General features: G+C 40.8%; 1 protein-coding gene across 2 annotated transcripts in view; it reads left to right on the top strand.

The window, feature by feature from the left end:
* gcm2 (glial cells missing transcription factor 2) overlaps positions 1–19157 on the top strand; it is a 36940-nt gene extending 17783 nt beyond the window's left edge. The window contains exons 5-6 of one of the 2 annotated variants that reach the window (XM_073024643.1): positions 2453–2578; positions 17616–19157. In XM_073024643.1, the coding sequence (XP_072880744.1) occupies positions 2453–2578; positions 17616–18494 (1005 nt within the window). In that variant the 3' untranslated portion in view covers positions 18495–19157. The remainder of the gene's footprint in view (positions 1–2452; positions 2579–17615) is intronic. The other variant, XM_073024644.1, reaches the window with a different exon arrangement.
* The last annotated feature ends 530 nt before the right edge of the window (positions 19158–19687 follow it).

Below are 19687 nucleotides of genomic sequence, written 5' to 3'. Positions count from 1 at the left end.
TCTAAATGGGGAGCAAATTCAGAAATTGGAGGTGCAAAGTGACTTTAGAGTCTTCATGCAGGATTCCATCAAGGTTAATTTGCAGGTTGAGTTGGTAATAAGGAAGGCAAAAGCAATATTAAACATTCATTTTGAGAGGACTAGAATATAAAAGCAATGATATAATGCTGAGGCTTTATAACAGTGAACAGTTTTGGGCACCTTGTCTAAGATGTGTTGGCATTGGAGAGGTTCCAGAGGAGGTTTACAAGAATGAGCCCAGGTATGAAATGGCTGATTTCTCCATTCTTTTCACAGAACTGCTCAAGCTCTGTCAGATTGCATGGGGATCATGAGTGAACAGCCCTTTTCAAGTGCAGCCACAAATTCTCAATTGGATTGAGGTCTGGACTCTGTTTTGGCCTCTCCAGGACATTAACTTTGTTGTTCTTAAGATATTCCTATGTAGCTTTGGCTTTATACTTGCAGTCATTGTCTTGCTGAAAAACAAATCTTCCAAGTCACAGTTCTCTTGCAGACTGCATCAGGTTTTCCCTGTATTTTGCTGCATTCATTTTACTCTCTACCTTCACAAGCCTTCCAGGACCTGCTGCAGTGAAGCATCCCCACAGCATGATGTAGCCACCACCATGCTTCACGGTAGGGATGGTATGTTTTTGATGATATGCTTTGTTTGGCTTATACCAAACATAGTATTTAGTGTGATGGCCAAAAAGCTCAATGTTGGTTTCATCAGACCATAGAACCTTCTTCTTGCTGACTTCAGAGCCTCCCACTGCCTTCTGGAAAACTCCAGCTGAGATTTCATGTCAGATATTTTCAACAATGGCCTTTTTTGCCACTCTCCCATAAAGCTGTGACTGCTGAAGCACCCAGACAACAGTCTCTCCCATCTCAGCCACTGAAGCTTGTAACTCCTCCAGAGATGTTATGGGTCTCTTGGAGGCCTCTCCACTAGTCCCCTTTTTGCATGGTCACCCAGTTTTTGAGGCTGGTTCTAGGCAGATTTACAGCTGTGCCACATTCTTTCCATTTCTTGATGATTGACTTAACTGTGCTCCCAGGGATATTCAGTGACTTGGAAATTTTCTTGTATCCATCTCCTGACTTGTTCTTTTCAATAACCTTTTCACAGCGTTGCTTGGAGTGTTCTTTTGTCTTCATGCTGTAGTTTTTGTCAGAATACTGACTCACCAGCTGTTGAAACTTCCAGATACAGGTGTATTTTTACTACAATCAGTTGAAACACCTTGACTGCACACGGTGATCTCCATTTAACCAACCAATTGGCTGCACCAGTGGCGGTTTGGAGTGTCATATTAAAGGGGGTGAATACTTATGGAATCAACTATCTTTTGTTTTATATTTGTAATTAACTTAGTTCACTTTGTAGAGATCTATTTTCACTTTGACACAAAAGAGTATTTTTCTGTTGATCAGTGTCAAAAAATCAAATTTAATCCACTGTGATTCAATATTGTAAAACAATAAAATACAGAAACTGTCAGTGGGAGGAATACTTTTTATCGGCACTGTATGAGGAGCATTTAATGAAAAATTTGGGGGAATCCCATTGAAACCTACCATATATTGACATGCCTGGATTGAGTTGTCATGGAGATGATGTTTCCATTCGTGGGAGAGTTTAAGACCAGCAAGCACAACCTCAGAATAGAAGGGTGTCCATTTTAGAATAGAGAAGTTCTTTAGCCAGAGGGTAGTGAATCTGTGTAATTCATTGCCACAGACGGCTATGGAGGCCAGTCATTGGGTATATTTAAAGTGGAGGTTAATAGGTTCTTGATTAGTAAGGTCATCAAAGGATATGGGGGAAAAGTTAGGAGATTGGGTTTGAGAGAGAAAATAAATCAGCCATGATCAAAAGGCAGAGCAGACACAATAGGCCAAATGGCCTATTTCTGCTTTTTATGGTCTTATGGTCTAAAAATGTCCTTTTGCATGCTATTCATACAAATGAATTCATCACATCATGCATTGAAGCAGTAAAAGGGAAAACCATAAAAGGTGTAGAATGTAGCATCATAGTCACAGAGAAAGTACTGTGCGGCAGACAAGGTGATAACCAGATAAATTATAAGGTGCTAGGATATAACAAGGTAGATTGTGAGGTCAAGAGTGTATTCAACTGTCTTCCTTGAGCCTGGTGGCATGTTCTTTCAGGTCCTTGTATCTTCTGATTGATGAGACAGGAGAGAAAAGAGAGTAGTTGGGATCTTTGATTTTGCTGGTGCTTTACAGAGAGGCAGTGAGAAACGTAGACAAAATCCATGGAGGGGAGGCAGCTTTCTATGATGTGCTGAGTCGTGTCCACAAGTCTCTGCAGTCTCTTGTGTCTCTAATGATCAGATTTTTTTAAACATGTTGATTTTACTTAGATATTCTGCAGTTTAGTAATATAAAACTTTATAAACATTATGTATTAAATACACAGGCTAAAGGAGTTCATGACCATCCAAGACCAGAGAGTAAATCAGAAACAGAAGCAAGGAGAAGTGCTGTTAAAAGACGACTTACCTCTCCACATTACACACATAAGAAGAGGCACATGGAATCAGAGGTAGGAAATGCGCCACAGTAGACTTGATATCCAAGTCATATTAGCATACGTATTCTGTTAATTACCCATTGGATTGCAATGATGTGCAACAGGAGTAAAGCCTAACTCCCTTTCTCAGATAGATCTCCAGGTTCACCCAGATTATGAGTTCATCTGTAATGCTGCCAACACTTTCTTCACTGTCCAAAGGTCACTCCACAAAGGTCTCTCTTCCAAGGGTTCCCAATCATTTTTTATGCCATGGAGCCCTGCCATTAACCAAGGGGTCTGTAGGCCCTGCCAATAATTGCAGGAAGATGAATTTACTATCATCTTCCATCACTTGCTTTCATCAAATCTGCATGTTGAACCAACAGATTAAATTATACCTCCTGCTGTCATGCTAATATTCAATGCTCCTGTGAAGTCATTCTGCTCTGTAATTCATTGCTCTGTGGCTCCATTTAATGTGTCATTGATCTGTGGACAACTCGTAAACACCTGTGACAGTATTCCCACCCAACCATCTCTCTTTATTAGTTCAGCTACTCAAAATATAATCAATTAAATACATCATCCAATCTCACTATCACAGGAAAATCTTCTGTTGCCTTAGACTGATGGTTCCCAATCTGGGGTCCATGGTAATAGGTTAATGGTAGGGATCCAAAGCATAAAAAGGGTTGGAAATCCCAGCCTTAGACCAAATCTAGAGCTGTAGAGTTATACAACAAGCAAGCGGGGCCCTTTGGAAAACTCATCCATGCTGAACAAAGTGTCAGCCTGAGCTTGTCCCATTTGCCATATTCCTCAAAATCCTTCCTTTCCATGTACTCCTCCAAATGTTTTTCTTTTAAATGTTGTTGTACAACATTTGCATCACTTTGCAATTGTCGTCTACCACTTCCTCTGGCAGCTCATTCCATACATGCAACATCCTCTATGTGGAAAATAACAAGATCCTAGAGAACATTGTAGAACCCTCAGGTCCGCTATAGGTCTTTGCCTTCTCACCTTACACCTATGTCCTCACATTTTGGGCTCCCCTTACTCTGAGAAAAAGACTGTGATATTTATTTATACCCCACTTAATTTTAGAAATGACAATGAAGTCACCCCTCAGCCTTCATTACTCCAGGGAAAACTGTCCCAGCCTATCCAGCTCATATTTATAATGAAGCTCTGCAGTCCTGGCAACATCCTCATGAATCTTTTTGGCACTCTGTACTTTAATCACATCCTTCCATTAGTGTGTGTACCAGACCTCCACATAATATTCCAGGTTCAGTTTCACCAACATCCCAACCCATACACTCAATGTCCTGCCCAATGAAGGGAATGAAGGTCTCCTTCACCACCCTGTCTAACTGGTTCTTCACTTTGAGAGATCTATGTCCTTGGCCCCTCTGTTCTACAATGTTCTCTAGGATCCTGTTATTTACTATGTATACCCTAATATACTTTCCCAAAATGCATCACTTTGCAATTGTCTGAGTTAAATTCCAATTGCTATTCCATAAGGCGTAACAGCAGAATTAGATCATTCCGCCCATCAAGTCTGATCTGTCATTGCATCATGGCTGATTTATTAACCCTCTCAACCCCATCCATCTGCTTTCTCCCTTACTAATTAAGAGCCTGGCAACCTCTGCTTTAAATATACCCAATTTTCTTCCTACTTTCCCTTTGATCTAGATCATGTTGTAAATTTAGTTATTGTCTTCACTGTTCACTCTCCACAATTTTGGTGTCATTCACAAACTTATTAATCATGCTTCCTGCATTCTCATCCAAATTATTAATATCTATGTGACAAAACAACATTGCTGGCTATTTTAATTAGCATCTTCATAAAGAAATCTTCATAATTTATCCACTGATACACTCTACCTGAATGCTTTATTTCCAGAATGTTAATCATATATATATATATTTACAATTCAATACAGTATTCTTGAGGCCTCCATTGTGGGAAATGTGGACCTAGGTGCAAAAGTGGCCAACAGCACTTGTCATTGGTGACCAATGTAAACGTTCTGTTGATGTTTAACGTTAAGACTGAGTCCAAATAAAGGGTCTTGACCTGAAACATTGATTGTCCATTTCCCTTCATAGATGCTGCCTGACCTGCTGAGTAACTCCAGCATCTTGTGTGTTGCTCCATATTCCAGTATCAGTAGTCTCTTGTATCTCCCATGTAAATGTTCAGTCTGATAGAAATGAGAGGAATCTTGTGTTCTCAAATATGATTGCCAATGCTTCCTTCTCAGACTGAGACCAGTTACTCTTACTCATTGTTTCTGTATGTGATGCAAAAGCTTTAGGCTTTTTCTAGCAATTTTCCAATAGGTGGCTTGTAATAGGAGGCATCATAGGGCTGGTTAGTGAGAATTTCATCAGAGGACTGGTTAGTGAGAATTTCATCTTTCCCTTGCCTATACTTGACCTTTCCACTATGGTGCATCCTCTTTCAATAGGTGATGAAACAGAGTGATTACCTCTGTAAGGAGTGTGTTCAGCCATGCATGGGAAATTTAATGTTTGGTGACATTCTACAGATATACAGCTGCCAGTTTCAATTCTTTTCCTTTCAGTTTTTACTTGCAGGTTCCTAGTCTACAGCATGCAGTACTTGCAAAATATGCAAAGTAACACACAGGAAACACAGATCTACAAGGAGATTCTTAGACCAACCTCACTAGGCTTGTTCCCTTTCAGTTCCAATCAACCATTACATGCAAATATTCTTTGGTACTACTTCTACGTGCATTCTGAAATGATATTCGGTCATTCTCTGATATCCTCGTTTAGTCCTGGGTGTTTATAAACCCTTAAACATTCCATCAGGGAGAATGAGATGGGATGAGAGAGGGAGAGATGGGGTGAGAGAAGGGGAGGGAGAGATGGGGTGAGAGAAGGGGAGGGAGAGATGGGGTGAGAGAAGGGGAGATATGGGGTGAGAGGAGAGAGAATGGGTGACAGAGTGAGATGGGGTGAGGGAGAAATGGGGTGGTGGAAGAGAGAGATGGTAAAGGGACAGTGAAAGATGGGTAGATAGAGATGAGGTAAGAGAAAGAGTGATAGGGAAAAACAGATGTGGCGAGAGAGAGATGGGGAGGGAAAGAGATGGAAATGGGTGAGAGAGAAAGAAGGGAGGGAGGGATGTAGAGAAAGCAGAGGGAGATGGGGAGAGAGGCAGAGAGATGGAGAAAGAAAGAGATGGAGAGATGAAAGAGAAAGATGGGGTGAGAGAGAGTGAGATGGGGAGAGGCAGTGAGAGATGGGAGAGAGATAGAGAAAGAGAGGGGAGACAGAGATAAAGACAGGGGGTGAGGGAAAGAGATGGGTTGTGGGAGGATTTGAGGTAAAGAGAGGTGAGAGAGGGAGGGGGTACAGATGGGATGAAAATGAGTAAAGGGGTGATAAAGAGGGGAGAGAGACAGAGAATGTGTAAGTTTTGCACATTAAGTGTTTCACAAGATCAAGGATGGTTAAACACAAGTTTATATTAAAGTGTATCTGAACATTTGCCAGATCAATTTGAAACCTATTTCAAACCACCCAATGTTTTTGAATTGAATAAAGACATTCAGTTTTCCTGAATTGACGTTCTTTAAGGTTGTGGAAGAAAAGTTGAACTAAAGAATGAGGGTTGGAGCTTTAATTGTAGACATTGGCCAGATTTCTTTTAACTGATGGTTTTGACCTCTGTGTGGCCTTGAGATTGAAATCAGTTGTGATATCTGGCTCTCAGTCAATTGAGGTTTTCAAGTGGTTTTTATTTTAGTTGTGGTGAGAAATTGCTTTTGTTTCATCCAGTTTAAACTCAAATAAATACTTTTGTTTAGTTTTAATTCAAACAAACATTAAGCACTGTTTTATCCAGTTACTGCAAGTATGGGTGCTAGATTTTGGATTAGTCCCACTCAAATGGAAGTTTTCACACACAAAATGCTGGAGGAACTCAGCAAGCCAGGCAGCGTCTATGAAAAAGAGTGCAGTTGACATTTAGGGCCGAGACCCTTCATCAGGACTGGAAAAAATGATGAGTCAGGGTAAGGAAGTGGAGGGAGGGGAAGAAGAACCACAAGATGATAGGAGAAACTTGGAAGTGGGGGGCGGTGAAGAAAAGATCTGGGATATTGATTGGTAAAAGACATACAGTGCTAGAGAAGGAGGAATCTGATAGGAGAGGACAGAAAGCCATGGAAGAAATGAAAGGGGGAGGAGCACCAGAGGGAGGTGATAGGCAGATAAGGAGATTAGGTAAGAGAAGGAATTGGGAGTGGGGAATGGTAAAGGTTGGGGGTGCATTACCACAAGTTCAAGAAATCAGTGTTCAAATGCAAGTTTTGTCAAGGAATAATAGGGAATAATAAATAAGGTTGATTAAAGATATTCAATGATATTTTAAAAGCTCTGTTCCAAATAGATTTTCTGTGAGTTTTTAAGTCATTAAGGAATGAAATCAAAGTTTTGTAGCAGTAGTATTGTTCATCAGAGCAACAGACAGTGGTGCCATGCAGACACTGAAGCTTCCCAATCTACCAAATGGCTCTCAGAACTGGACCAGAACCTCAGGATAGTTTACATTTGACAGCGACCTCTCTGGGAAGGTTAATGATCCAAAAGGAAGGATCATTGAAACATGGGAAAACAGCACACGATTTAACTTGCATAATACCATTATAAAACATTTACAACAAAAAACTTAATTCTAGCCCAAAAATTAGACAAAAGTAGTTTCTGTGGCTAAACTTGCAGGTACAGCAGTATGAGATCTTTTGGAGATAAGACCATCATCACAGCAAACTGCAATTGTGGTGCCAATGGTTATTAAGTTACCCCAGCTCCCTATGGCAGCAGGGATAATTTCATCATTTCAGAATCAGGTTTAATATCACTGGCATATGTCCTGACATTTATTATTTTGTGACAGCTATATATTGGAATACTTAATAAAAACTATAAATAACATTAAAAATATACATAAAAAATTAAATGTATAGTGCAAAATGAGACAGAAAAATACTGAGGTAGTATTCATGCAATCATTGTCCATTCAGAAATCTGATTGCAGTGAGGAAGAAGCTGTTCCTGAAATGTTGAGTGGGTGTCTTCAGCTTCTTGTATCTCCTCCCTGATGTGTCCTGGATGATAGGAGTTCTTCATGATGAATGTCACCTTTTTGAGGCATCATCTCTTGAAGATGTTCTGGATGCAGGTACGGCCATTGCTCAAGATAGAGCTGGCAGAGTTCACAACTTTCTGTAGCTTTTTCCAATCCTGTGAACTGGTTCATCCTTTCCAGATGGTGATATGACTCGTTAGAATGTTCACAGTCCATCTATAGAGATTTGTGACGGTCTTTGGTGTCATACCAATTCTTCTCAAACTCCTAATGAAATATAGCTGCTGTCATGCCTTCTTTGTAACTGCGTTGATCTATTGGGTCCTGGACAGATCCTCAGATGTTGACACACAGAAACTTGAAATTGCTCACCCTTTTTACTTCTGATCACTCCATGAGGACTGGTGTGTGTTCCCTCATCTTCCTTCCTGAAGTCCACAACCATCTCCTTGGTCTTACTGCAACACCACTCAAGAAGCTGATCTAATTCACCCCTGTACACCTCCCTGTCACCATTTGAAATTCTGCCAACAATAGTTGTGTCGTTAGCAGATTTATAGATACAAGCCACACAATCATGGGTGTACAGAGCAGAGCAGTGAGCTGGACTTGTATCCTTGAGGTGCACCAGTGATTGTAAGCGAGGAAGAGATGTTAAAGCATAAGACACAGGAGCAGTATTAGGCCATTTGGCTCATCAAGTCTGCTCCACCATTCCATCTTGCATGAAGATTCACAGGTCCCTTTGCACCTCATTTAGAAAATGGTCCGCGTCTTTATTCCTTCTGCCAAAGTGCATGACTATACACTCCCGACATTGCCACTTCTTAGCCCATTCTCCTAATTTATTGAAGTCCCTCTACAGGCACCCTGTTTCTTCAACACTACTTTCCCCTCCACCTACCTTAGTATTGTTTGCAAACCTGGCCACAAAGTCATCAATTCCTTCATCCAAATCATTGACATATATTGTGAAAAGAAGCAGTCCGAACACCGACCCCAGTGGAACAATCCTCCTGCCAGTCAGCCCATCTTCTATCCTTGCTGGTACCTTCAGAAAATCCAATTGAACAACATCCACTGACTCTCCTTTGTCTATACCTCTATACCCTGACAGATTTGTCAGGGAAAATTCCCATTTAGAAAAACCTTGCCAACTTTGGCCTATTTTATCATATGCCTCCAAGTACACCAAAACCTCATCCTTGGTATACTCTGACATTTTCCCAACCACTGAAGTTAGCCTGGCTTCAGTGGGTGGAAAGATATTCTTTTTTCTGCCTCCCTCCCTTCTTAAAGAGTTACTTCCAATCTGACAGACTGTGGTTTCCCAGTGAGGAGGTCAAGAAGCCAGTTACAGAGGAAGATACAGAGGCCCAGGTTTTGGTGCTTGTTGTCTAGATCTGAGGGTATTGAATACTGAGTTGTAATCAATAAACAGCAGCTGAGTAAAAAGCCAATGAGATTGCACCCACTGTAGATTTATTGTGGTGATAGGCAAATTGCAGCAGGTTCAGGTCCTTGCTGTCTCCATAATAACCAATGAAGAAGGATCTGACATGAGGTACACAAACACAGGCACAGTGTTCCCCCAAAGTATGGAAAGATTACCTTCCTAGAAAACCATCTATGTCATGATTTTCTCTAAAGCAAATCCCTTTCTCCTGGCAAAATCTGTATAAAAAATGGAGATACATTCCAACAGGGTTTCTCTCTCAATATTAATTTCCCCGCTGATGTATGGTCCAAGGGCAAGGGAATTCTCTCTGTATTGTAGGCAGAAGTAAAGGGATTAGTATTTTAATTAGCTAGAAATGGATGTCACTGTGTTTGATGAAGTATCATTGTACCACATCAATAGAAGAAATTACTTTGTCAGTTTCCAAATCAGATCCCATAAGATTCTGCTGTGAACTGTCAATCTGAAATTGTCATCTTTGGTAAACTAGTTCAGTGTTCTGTATACGTTTACCTTTATTTGCATAAATTCAGCATGAGTGAATTTTTATTCCATTTCTCAGATATTTGAGTAGTGTTTTGTGAATTCTGTAAGGGCAAATTCCCGTTGGCCAAACAGCTGTAATACAAAAATTGCAAGAGGTAATAATACGTACCTGTTGTTTCAAGTTATTTTCAGAGATAGCAATAGTAAATAAACAGAGGTCAAGACAAAGAGAGATAACATCCTCCCATACTTTCATTCCTACAACATAGGAGGAGACCATTTCAGCCAATCCAGTTCATAGAGCAATCCCATTCTCCCATTACCAATTCTCCTGATATTCTGATCAACTCCTCCTCCACTCACATATGCTAGGTCTTATTTAGAAAAGCCAAGTCATATCTTTGTGATGAGGGAGGAAAACAGAGGGCCTGAAGGAAACTTACACAGTCACAGGGAGAACACACAACCTCCACTTAGACAGCACCAGTGGTCAGTATGGAACTTGGGTCACTGGGGCTGAAAAGTAACTGCTTCACTGTCTGTACACTGTGCCCCAAACTAGATGAAGGTAGTGAACTGCCCCTGATGCCACCACTAGGAGAAGCAGGGCATTGGCAGAACAAGGGGACACTTTAGACAAGAAACCGCCAGACCCTGGCCAAAGACTAGTGTCTGTAAGGCACAAGATGAGCATGCAGGGAAACTGATTTCAAAAGGAACCAATTGCACAGCTCCTTATCTTGTATCAGTAAATAAATAATAACTGAAAAAATCTTAAATTAGTGAAGAAGCAGCAAATTTACTTTAAATATGTATGAAACATGTCATGCTCTGACCACCCCCTTACACTTGCAGGTGATCAGTAAATGCATCTCTGACGTAGCTCTGGCCACTGTCAGTTATCTATTGCTCTTCAACAGTGTGATTGTGGGGTTCTGGGGAGTGTGACTAGTGTGTGCATTAGAGAAAGAGACTATGGTGTGTCTGTGAGTATGAGATGTGTGTGTCTTTCTTAGCTCAACAATCCCAGTCATAAATGCTCAGCTGGCCAGTTGTAAGATCCTACAAGATATTTTGAACCTTGTAAAAATTGTCACAATGGTAGGATTATGACCCTTCAGAGCACATACTGCAGGACCTGAATGGTGCTAATTATTACCTGTGCTGGAGTAGATTGGAGGCATCGGTCATCAGAGTTCATATCTTCCCCCTCTGGCTTCACTCTGGATTCACATCACAATAGCTATGAATTCCATACTGGAAACAGTGAGACCTTAATCCCTGCAGAAAATCTCCTGTCGAGTTGTTCTTTTTCCTCAGGCAATGAAACCAAACTATCTCTTGAACTCTATATATTTAATAAATCTAGAGGGTTTATTTCACCCTATTTTATATCAAACATTCAATGTGTACATATCAACAGTTTTCACAAAAACAAGTGTTGACCGTGAACAACATTAACATAGAAATATACAGAAGATAAAGCAATCTTTCTGGTACATAGGTACATGGAGCTTAGAAAAATAGAGGGCTACGGGTAAGTCTAGGTAGTAAGGACATGTGCAGCTTTGTGGGCCAAAGGGCCTGTACTGTGCTGTATGGTTTCTATGTTCTGGTAGACCTCACTGTGCAGCAATTTTATCAGAGCACAGGGACAGTACATAACAGGAACAAACCCTTAGGCTCACAATATTGTGCTAAACTAATTCAATTAAATAATCAAATGCACAACTAAGCTAATTCATTCCACCTACATTATATATATATATCCTTCAATTTTCTGCACATTTATGTGCCTATTTTTACACCTCTTAAATGTATCTATCATATCAGCCTCCACCACCACATCTAGCAGTGCATTCTGGGCAAACACCACTCTCTGTATAAAAAAAAACCTTGCCCCCACATCTCCTTTGAATTTATACTCTCTCACCTTAAATGTATGCCCTCTGGTATCAGACATTTCAACATGGGATAAATAAAGGGACCATTAACTTTATCTATGCCTCCCACAAATTTATAAATGTTTATCATTTCCCCCTCAGTCTCCACCACTCTAGAGAAAACAGTCCAAGTTTGTCCAACCTTTTGTTATGGCACATGTCCTCTAATCCAGGCAGTGTCCTGGTAAACCACTTCTGTGCCCTCTCCAAAGACTTGAAATCTTTCCTACAATGGGCAACCAGAACTGAATGCAATACTCCAGGTGTGGCTTAACTAGAGCTTTATAAAGCTGCAATTTCCTGACTCTCGAATTCGACCAATAAAAGCAAGTATACCATATGCCTTCATTCTATCCTATCAACCTGTGTAGGCATTTTCAGGGTGCTATGAAACAGGACCCAAAGATGCCTCTGTATATTGACACTAATGAGGATCTTGCCACTAACAGTGTACTGTCTTTATACATTTGACCTCCCAAAGAGTAATTTTGACAAGAGTTAAATTCCAATGTGGTTCCTCTGCAGCTGATCAATATTCCATCATATCCTTTGCCAATTTCTACACTATCCACAACACCACCAATCTTTGTATTATCTGCAAACTTACTGACCCACATTTCTACATTTTTCATCCAGGTCATTTACAAATATCACAAACAGAGAAAGTCCAACCAACCACTATCTTGGACAAGCCAATTATAGTGCCTATTAAAAGTATTCACCCCCACCCCCGGAAGTTTTCATGTTTTATTGTTTTACAACATTGGATTTAATTTGGCTTTTTTGACTGTGATCAACAGAAAAAGACTATTTGTGTCAAAGTGAAAACAGATTTCTGTAAAGTGATCTAAATTAATTACAAATATAAAGTTCAAAATAATTGATTGCATAAGTATTCACCCCCTTTAATATGACACACTAAATTATCACTGGTACAGAAGTCACATAATTAGTTAAATGGAGATCACCTGTGTGCAGTCAAGGTGTTTCAATTGATTGTAGTAAAAATACACCTGTATCTGGAAGGTCCAACTGCTGGAGAGTCAGTATCCTGGCAAAAACTACACCAAGAAGACAAAAGAATGCTCCAAGCAACTTTGTGAAAAGGTTATTGAAAAGCACAAGTCAGGAGACAGATACAAGAAAATATCCAAATCATTGAATATCCCTTGGAGTACAGTTAAGTCAATAATCAAGAAATGGAAAGAATATGGCACAGCTGTAAATTTGCCTAGAGCAGGCCAACCTCAAAACCCTATGACAACTCTGGAGGAGTTACAAGCTTCAGTAGCTGAGATGGAAGAGACTGCGCATACAACAACTGTTGCCCGGGTGCTTCACCAGTTGCAGCTTTATGGGAGTGTGGTAAAGAAAAAGCCACTGTTGAAAAAAAACTCCCATGACATTTCAGCTAGAGTTTGCCAGAAGGCATGTGGGAGACTCTGAAGTCAGCTGAAAGAAGGTCCTATAGTCTGATGAAATCAAAATTGAGCTTTTTGGCCATCAGAGTAAATGTGATCTTTGGTGTAAACACCGCACACTATCAAAAACACACCATCCCTACAATGAAGCATAGTGGTGGCTGCATCATGCTCTGGGGATGTTTCACAGCAGCTGGCCCTAGAAGGCTTGTGAAAGTAGAGAGTAAAATGAATGCAGCAAAAATGGGGAAATCTTGGAGGAAAACCTGATGCAGTCTGCAAGAGAACTGCAACTTGGGAGAAGATTTGTTTTTCATCAAGACAATGATTACAAGCATAAAGCCAAAACTACACAGGAATGGCTTAAAAACAACAAAGTTAATGTCCTGGAGTGGCCAAATCAGAGTCCTGACCTCAGTTCAATTGAGAATTTGTGGCTGGACTTGAAAAGGGCTATTCACTCACAATCCCCATGCAATCTGACAGAGCTTGAGCAGTTTTGTAAAGCAGAATATGGAAAACTTGCAGTGTCCAGATGTGCAAAGCTGATAGAAACCTATCCTTACAGACTAAAGGCTGTGATTGTTGCCAAAGGTGCATTTACTAAATACTGATATGAAGGTGGTGAATACTTATGCAATCATTAATATGTGTTTTATATTTCTAATTAATTTGTTGTAGATATCTGTTTTGACTTTGGCACAAGAGTCTTTTTCAGTTGATCAGTGTCAAAAAAGCCAAATTAAACCCACTGTTATTCAATGTTGTAAAACAACAAAACATGAAAACTTCCAAGGGGGATGAATACTTTTTATAGGCACTATATGAATTCAAAAGGTCAATTCATCATGCATCCCAGGTATTTTAATCTTCTAGATAGGCCACCTATGAGGGATCTTGTCAAACCTCTTACTAAAAGTCATGTAGACAACACCCAGAGCTCTACCTTCATCAATCACCTCCACAAAAAACTCAATCAAGTTAGTAAGACATAACTTGCCCTGCACAAAGCCACACTGACTGTCCAAAAGATCAACTCCGAAAGGAAAGTTACAGGCTATTGATTGCAGTGATTAATGGGGTAATCTGCAGTAGTTTTGTTTGCTGCCAGCAAGTCATCACTGTGATTCACCAATGCCATCTAAAACTGTGTTGTCTCAGGGCCAGGGAGAGGGCCTGTTCAATAACCTGTCAGGCAGTCTCAAAGGTAGCTTGCTGATGGGAACACCCACTGGAACGGAGTCTTTTCCAAGACACCTGATATATTGGTTTCAGTATCATCGTTAGGTGGGGAATATGTTGTCACCAATACCCAAGTAGCCCCACAAAATACTGGGTCTCCTCTTTAGAGGTAGAAACCATTGCTCCCAATATTTCTCATTTGGCCTTTTCCAGTATTTCCTATTGTCCAGAATGCCATTGTATTCACAAGAACAACACATCCTGGCTAGGCCCTTGCATCCTGTCAGGATTGATAGACCATCGGCAGGTTATTCCCACTCTCATAAATCCTAGTGATCAGGACCCACTGATGGAGAGCCTTAGTCCCCTCCTCCACTATGTTCCACTCTTCTCGAGATTTAAAATCCCAGTCTAACAGGGAGGGATGTTTAACCTTTGCCACGGCCGTTACTCTCTCCCACGAAGACTTCTGCACCCCAACAGTCCCTTGTAAGGCATTGTTTGCCCCAGGGTTTGATGACAACCCATTTCCTAGTGGGATAAGGGCAGCCTTGGTTCCACCTCCCCCTACATTCCATATCCTTCACAACCATGCCACTAATAATTCCCCCAGTTTCACTTCTGTAGCAATCCCCCAGCTCCACCAATTCCTTGGAGGAGTAGTCCTTTATCATCACCAAGGTGACCACCATTTCAGGTCTCTACTACCACTCTGCCTCTGACTGGATGGCACATTGTCCCAGGGTGTGGGTTTGGCCCAGAGTGCTGTGAGGCCTGCAGGCTGAGGGGCACTTGGAGAGTGAGATTGATCAAACCACATTTCTGTGGACATATTAACCCTAGATTGTAGTGATTTCAAGGGCTGGGCGGGGACATACAGATGAGGGTGATTTTCCACCCTCTTTTCCTAATCCTCAGGATCAAATCAAATATTCCCATCCCAGGTATCTACATCATCACCATGTAAAATAAGAGCCCAGACTTTTACTGGGTCCAGTTGTCAATTAGCCCTTCATTCTGCTTCCTGTTGCTGGACCTTGGCCAGGCAGCAGACGATATCAACACTCTTTTCCTCCATCTCCTCAAGCCCAGGTCTATACCAGGGTTGTGCAGTACTGATTCAATACCTCCACCTCATATTTAAGACTCTTTGTCCTGTTTTTCAGATATTGTCTCATGTTGCTCTTTTACAATGGCCACCAACAGCCAAAAGGCTCCCCCCCCTGACTCCCTCTCTTGCCTGGAATCCTTAACCCCTTTAGTATGGACACAAGCTGTTGCCCAATCTTATCCCTTGGGGCTCTAGTTTGTTCATCCAATTCACTGGTGTACCCTGTGGTCAACCAGCATAAAATAGCCTGGCTGACAAAATGCCATAGTGTTAACAGTCCACCCTATTTCTCAGAATTTTTTGGAAATTGGGGAGTGGAGTTTCTTCCTTCTTACTCTTACTTCCAAATATTTTGCTATCTATCACACTCACTGTATCTTGTCGACTACACCAAATGTTACGTTACAACAAAAGGTTCTTGGACCCACCTTGGGAAGGCAAAAGGACACAGCTTCCAGTAAGTTTCTATGGACTACAAAACTTTGTTTAATAGGACAGAATAGCAAGTATTAAAATACTTATCTCGGAATGTGCAGGCCCCTCTCAGTCTCTCACTCTGCCTGATCGGGGGTGGCTTTCATGACCAGCCAGTCAGTACGTCTTTGAAGAACTACCCCCAAGCCTCTAACCGTTCTACCTTTATACCAATTCCACTGACATGGAATGCTGCATTAAGCGGCCCAATACATTAGTACCAGCTCAAACCACCAAAACCAGAACCAATCATCACGTCACCATTCTTCATGAATCCCAGCCCTATATTCACCTAACTTTCAGGTTCCCACAGTGTAATGAAAGCTCCTGCAGCCAGTTCTGTTACATTCAATGCCACTGTGGTGAGATACTTAACAAGCACAAAGATTAAATACATTGGCCTGAGCAGTCATCAATCCAGTGGTGCCAAGCACTACCACATCCATTAGGGTTGGAATGTGTCTTTAAAAATCTGTGTGCTGACCATTCCAGCTTCTTCCAGCATTACGTTAATCAATCCTCAGAGCTATACACCCACCTGGAGTTACACTACTGGAGTTTAGGGCAGCAATGAAGGTCTCCCATCTCTGGTGATGTTCAGGGCTTCCTACATCATGTCAGTAGCTTTCACTCAATTTTCACTACTGTCAGTCATGCAAGTCCCAGGTGAAGACTTAGGAATACCGTCATGCTCAGATGTAAGAAGATTCTTCATTGCTGTTTCTGTAACAATTTTGTTTTACCAGTAAGGGTTGTTAGCCCCAACCTGAACTCTGAACCCTGGAAGACTGATGGACCACTCTCAGTCTGGCTTCTACCTTTGACCTGTTTGGCATGGGTGACCCTACCAAAAGCCAAAGCATTATGCCTGACTCCAGTCTACAGAGCTCTCCAGGTCACTGAGGTGCGCAAGCCTCCAAACCACGACAAGGTTGTGGTTCTCTTGGAGGATACTGCTAATATTGATTTCCAAAGATATCTGCTCCCTGTGCTTTTTGAACATGTATCTTGAAGGTCTCTTCACACCTTGAACATTTCTCTTCCTCCCTACCTCCAACACTAAGGCCTCCAGTACTCTGTCCAAAACTTCTGGAGACCATTCTCTTCCATATGATGCCACCCTTCAATGTTTCTAAGGTCAGCAATTTGTATGCTACACCTTCTTGCACCTGCTCAGCTATAGCGTATGTGCACCGAAAGAAATGTATATTGTTCTTATACAGGTTGGATTACCTTTAGCTAGTGCTAGACATTCATCATATTGGCTTCAGTGCAGGTTGCACTAGTCTCTGTGCTACAAACAATAATAATTAGTAGCAGTACAAAGTTAGATCAGTAGCTGTTGTACATCAAACAGGAGAGGGTTAATCTTATTACTAAAAACAGAAAAGATTGAAACACGCAGCAGGTCGGGTGGTGACTTTGAACAGAAATGTTAATGCTTTCTTTTCAGGAGATGCTCCGTGATTTGCAGCATTTTCTGTTTTTATTTTAGAATTCCAGCATGTGTAATGTTTTGATTTTCACTGAGAGTTAATCCTACTTCTTGATTCAAATGAGTGATTTCATGTGCTCTTCTTGCCTAATACCTATAACACTGGCTGGCTGTGGAATGCGGAGACCTGAAGTGATAAAGCTTTCTTCTCACATGAGAAAAATCACTGTACATTATAACAGTTAGATCTATTTATAGAACATTTTGTGCATAAAGATAACCACTATTATTGATAAATGTTGACATTCCCACTAATCTTTTAACATCAAAAGAGATCCAAAATGTGTACAATCCTGCTGGGATTTTTTGCACTGTTTACCCCAGTATTAATTTGTCATGTATATGGTTTGTTCCAGATGGGTCGATACCATGATGGGGGTGGCCCCTTCAACAGCCTCCACCACTTGCCTTGCATGGAAGCTCCAGACAGATATGGCATTATAGCAGAACCAAACTTTCCCATTCCAACGCACCACTACTCCCATTTTCAAAATACAGAGCCTTACAAGTCGAGTTATGATCCCAGCAACAACATGGGGGAGATGACTTCACCACTTCAGAAGGTCTGCAATCCAAGGATCTATATGCCTCGAGGTTCATGTGGCTATGATTTTGCTGTGCCTGGTTACATGGGTTCTAGCACTTATCCAGCTCTTTACAAAGATACTGGTAATATACAGCCTGAGGTTGACTCAGGAAAGATGTGCATGCAGCTTAATGGATCTCAGCAGGGCATGGGCTCTTTGAATGTTCATGATCGGAACTTAGATGTGCCAAATAAACATCATGGATGGAAGCAAATATTGAAAGGATATGGGAATGACTGTGGACACATCACACCCAATTCCAGTCATTATTACAATGGGGAATACCCTTGCAGGTTAGCTGGTTCTGGATCTACTCCTCCAGCTTTACAAACTATCATAACCACAACTACCAAGGTCTCCTATCAAACTTACAAACCTATGAGCAAGTTTGGTGATAACGTCTGTGATGCTAAAAATCTTCCAAACTGCAACCATTTGGCAGAAATCATGCCTCCTTCCATATATCCTGAGACAAAATTCCAAGAGGACAATGGTGTGATCAAGTCATCCCTAGTCTATCAACAGGAAGGAACGTCTAAAACAGACCGGTCTGAAGGGCTGGAAAACTACAGATATGGAAATTGTCCCACAAATTCCTACCCTGATCGATTAGTTCATTCCTTCAGATATGATACTGGAGAATACTAAAAATAATCAAATGTTTGCGTTGAGTTGAATATAATTGTTGTTATGGTCTCTGATTGTGGTCCTCATCATTTATACAGAAACTACCCTTTGGATTGATACATAAAAAAACAATATTTCAATCCATTGCAAGAGATGCATTTCAATCCATTGCAAGAGACCTAAATAGAAAGCTATTTTGCGAAGAAAAAACATTTCAGGATGTATATTGTGTGCATTTCTCTGACATTAAACTTGACCTTTGAACCTTTTGTATTGAGAATTACGATTTTAGCCCTGTTGTTAACTAAAATGTACTATACATTATCTTTGAAATGCTTCAATGAAAACCTGATGAATTGATCTGTAATTGAATTACAATTTAACCTGAAACCTTTAAAAATAAACCCCAGAAAAGCCTAGTAAAACCAGGAACAAACTTGAATGGAACTCATTGAACTGAACCATTCCGAAATCTTGAAACAATTCCTTCAGTTCTTGACCAACCAGAGACACTTCAAGTATAAAACTGCAATTCAAACCATTGATGCTTACCTAGCTAAAGATGATCATTATTTCATCTCTTCCATATCAATATCCTTCATAGTCAACACTGTTATCATTATGGAAACTATTGTAAAAAGTACAGTTATATGTTTGATCTAAAATATGGTTAAATAAACTTATTTTATTTGTTAAATATGTACAATCCAAGAAGGTCTGGGTACGAATTGATACATTAAGTGCCACAGCATCATGTGTTTTTGTTTAGAATCTCAGAGGGATAAGAAAATACTAATTTGGAGCTTGACCAGGTTCCATGAGTGTGTTCTGGCGTTCCACAAGATTGTGTGTGATCTCCTTCCTCTGGGCCATTTTCTTCCAATATCCTCATATCTCTTGATTGCCTCATCCTTTGGAATCTGTTCCAATCAAGTCTACTCAGCAGTTTCAACTCTAATGTGACGTAGCACAAATGAGCATGGATGTTAGGAGCCAAAGAGCTGAGTCCATTGTGTTATCCAAGGATCCTTCAATGTTCTAGAGTCCAATTTGTTCTCAGCCTTTAACGTTGGACCCCTTTGCTCATTGGGGTGACAAGGAATGGAATGCAATTTTTCATCTGTCACCACCCCAAAGATGAACATAATCCAAAACTGAGTGATGGTACTCTGTATTTGTATCAGCAGCCCAGTTGGAGAGGTCTTTCATTTTCT

Source organism: Hemitrygon akajei, chromosome 20 (genome assembly GCF_048418815.1).
Source record: "Hemitrygon akajei chromosome 20, sHemAka1.3, whole genome shotgun sequence".
Classification (NCBI taxonomy): Eukaryota; Metazoa; Chordata; class Chondrichthyes; order Myliobatiformes; family Dasyatidae; genus Hemitrygon; species Hemitrygon akajei.
This window is presented reverse-complemented; position numbering and strand designations above follow the sequence as displayed.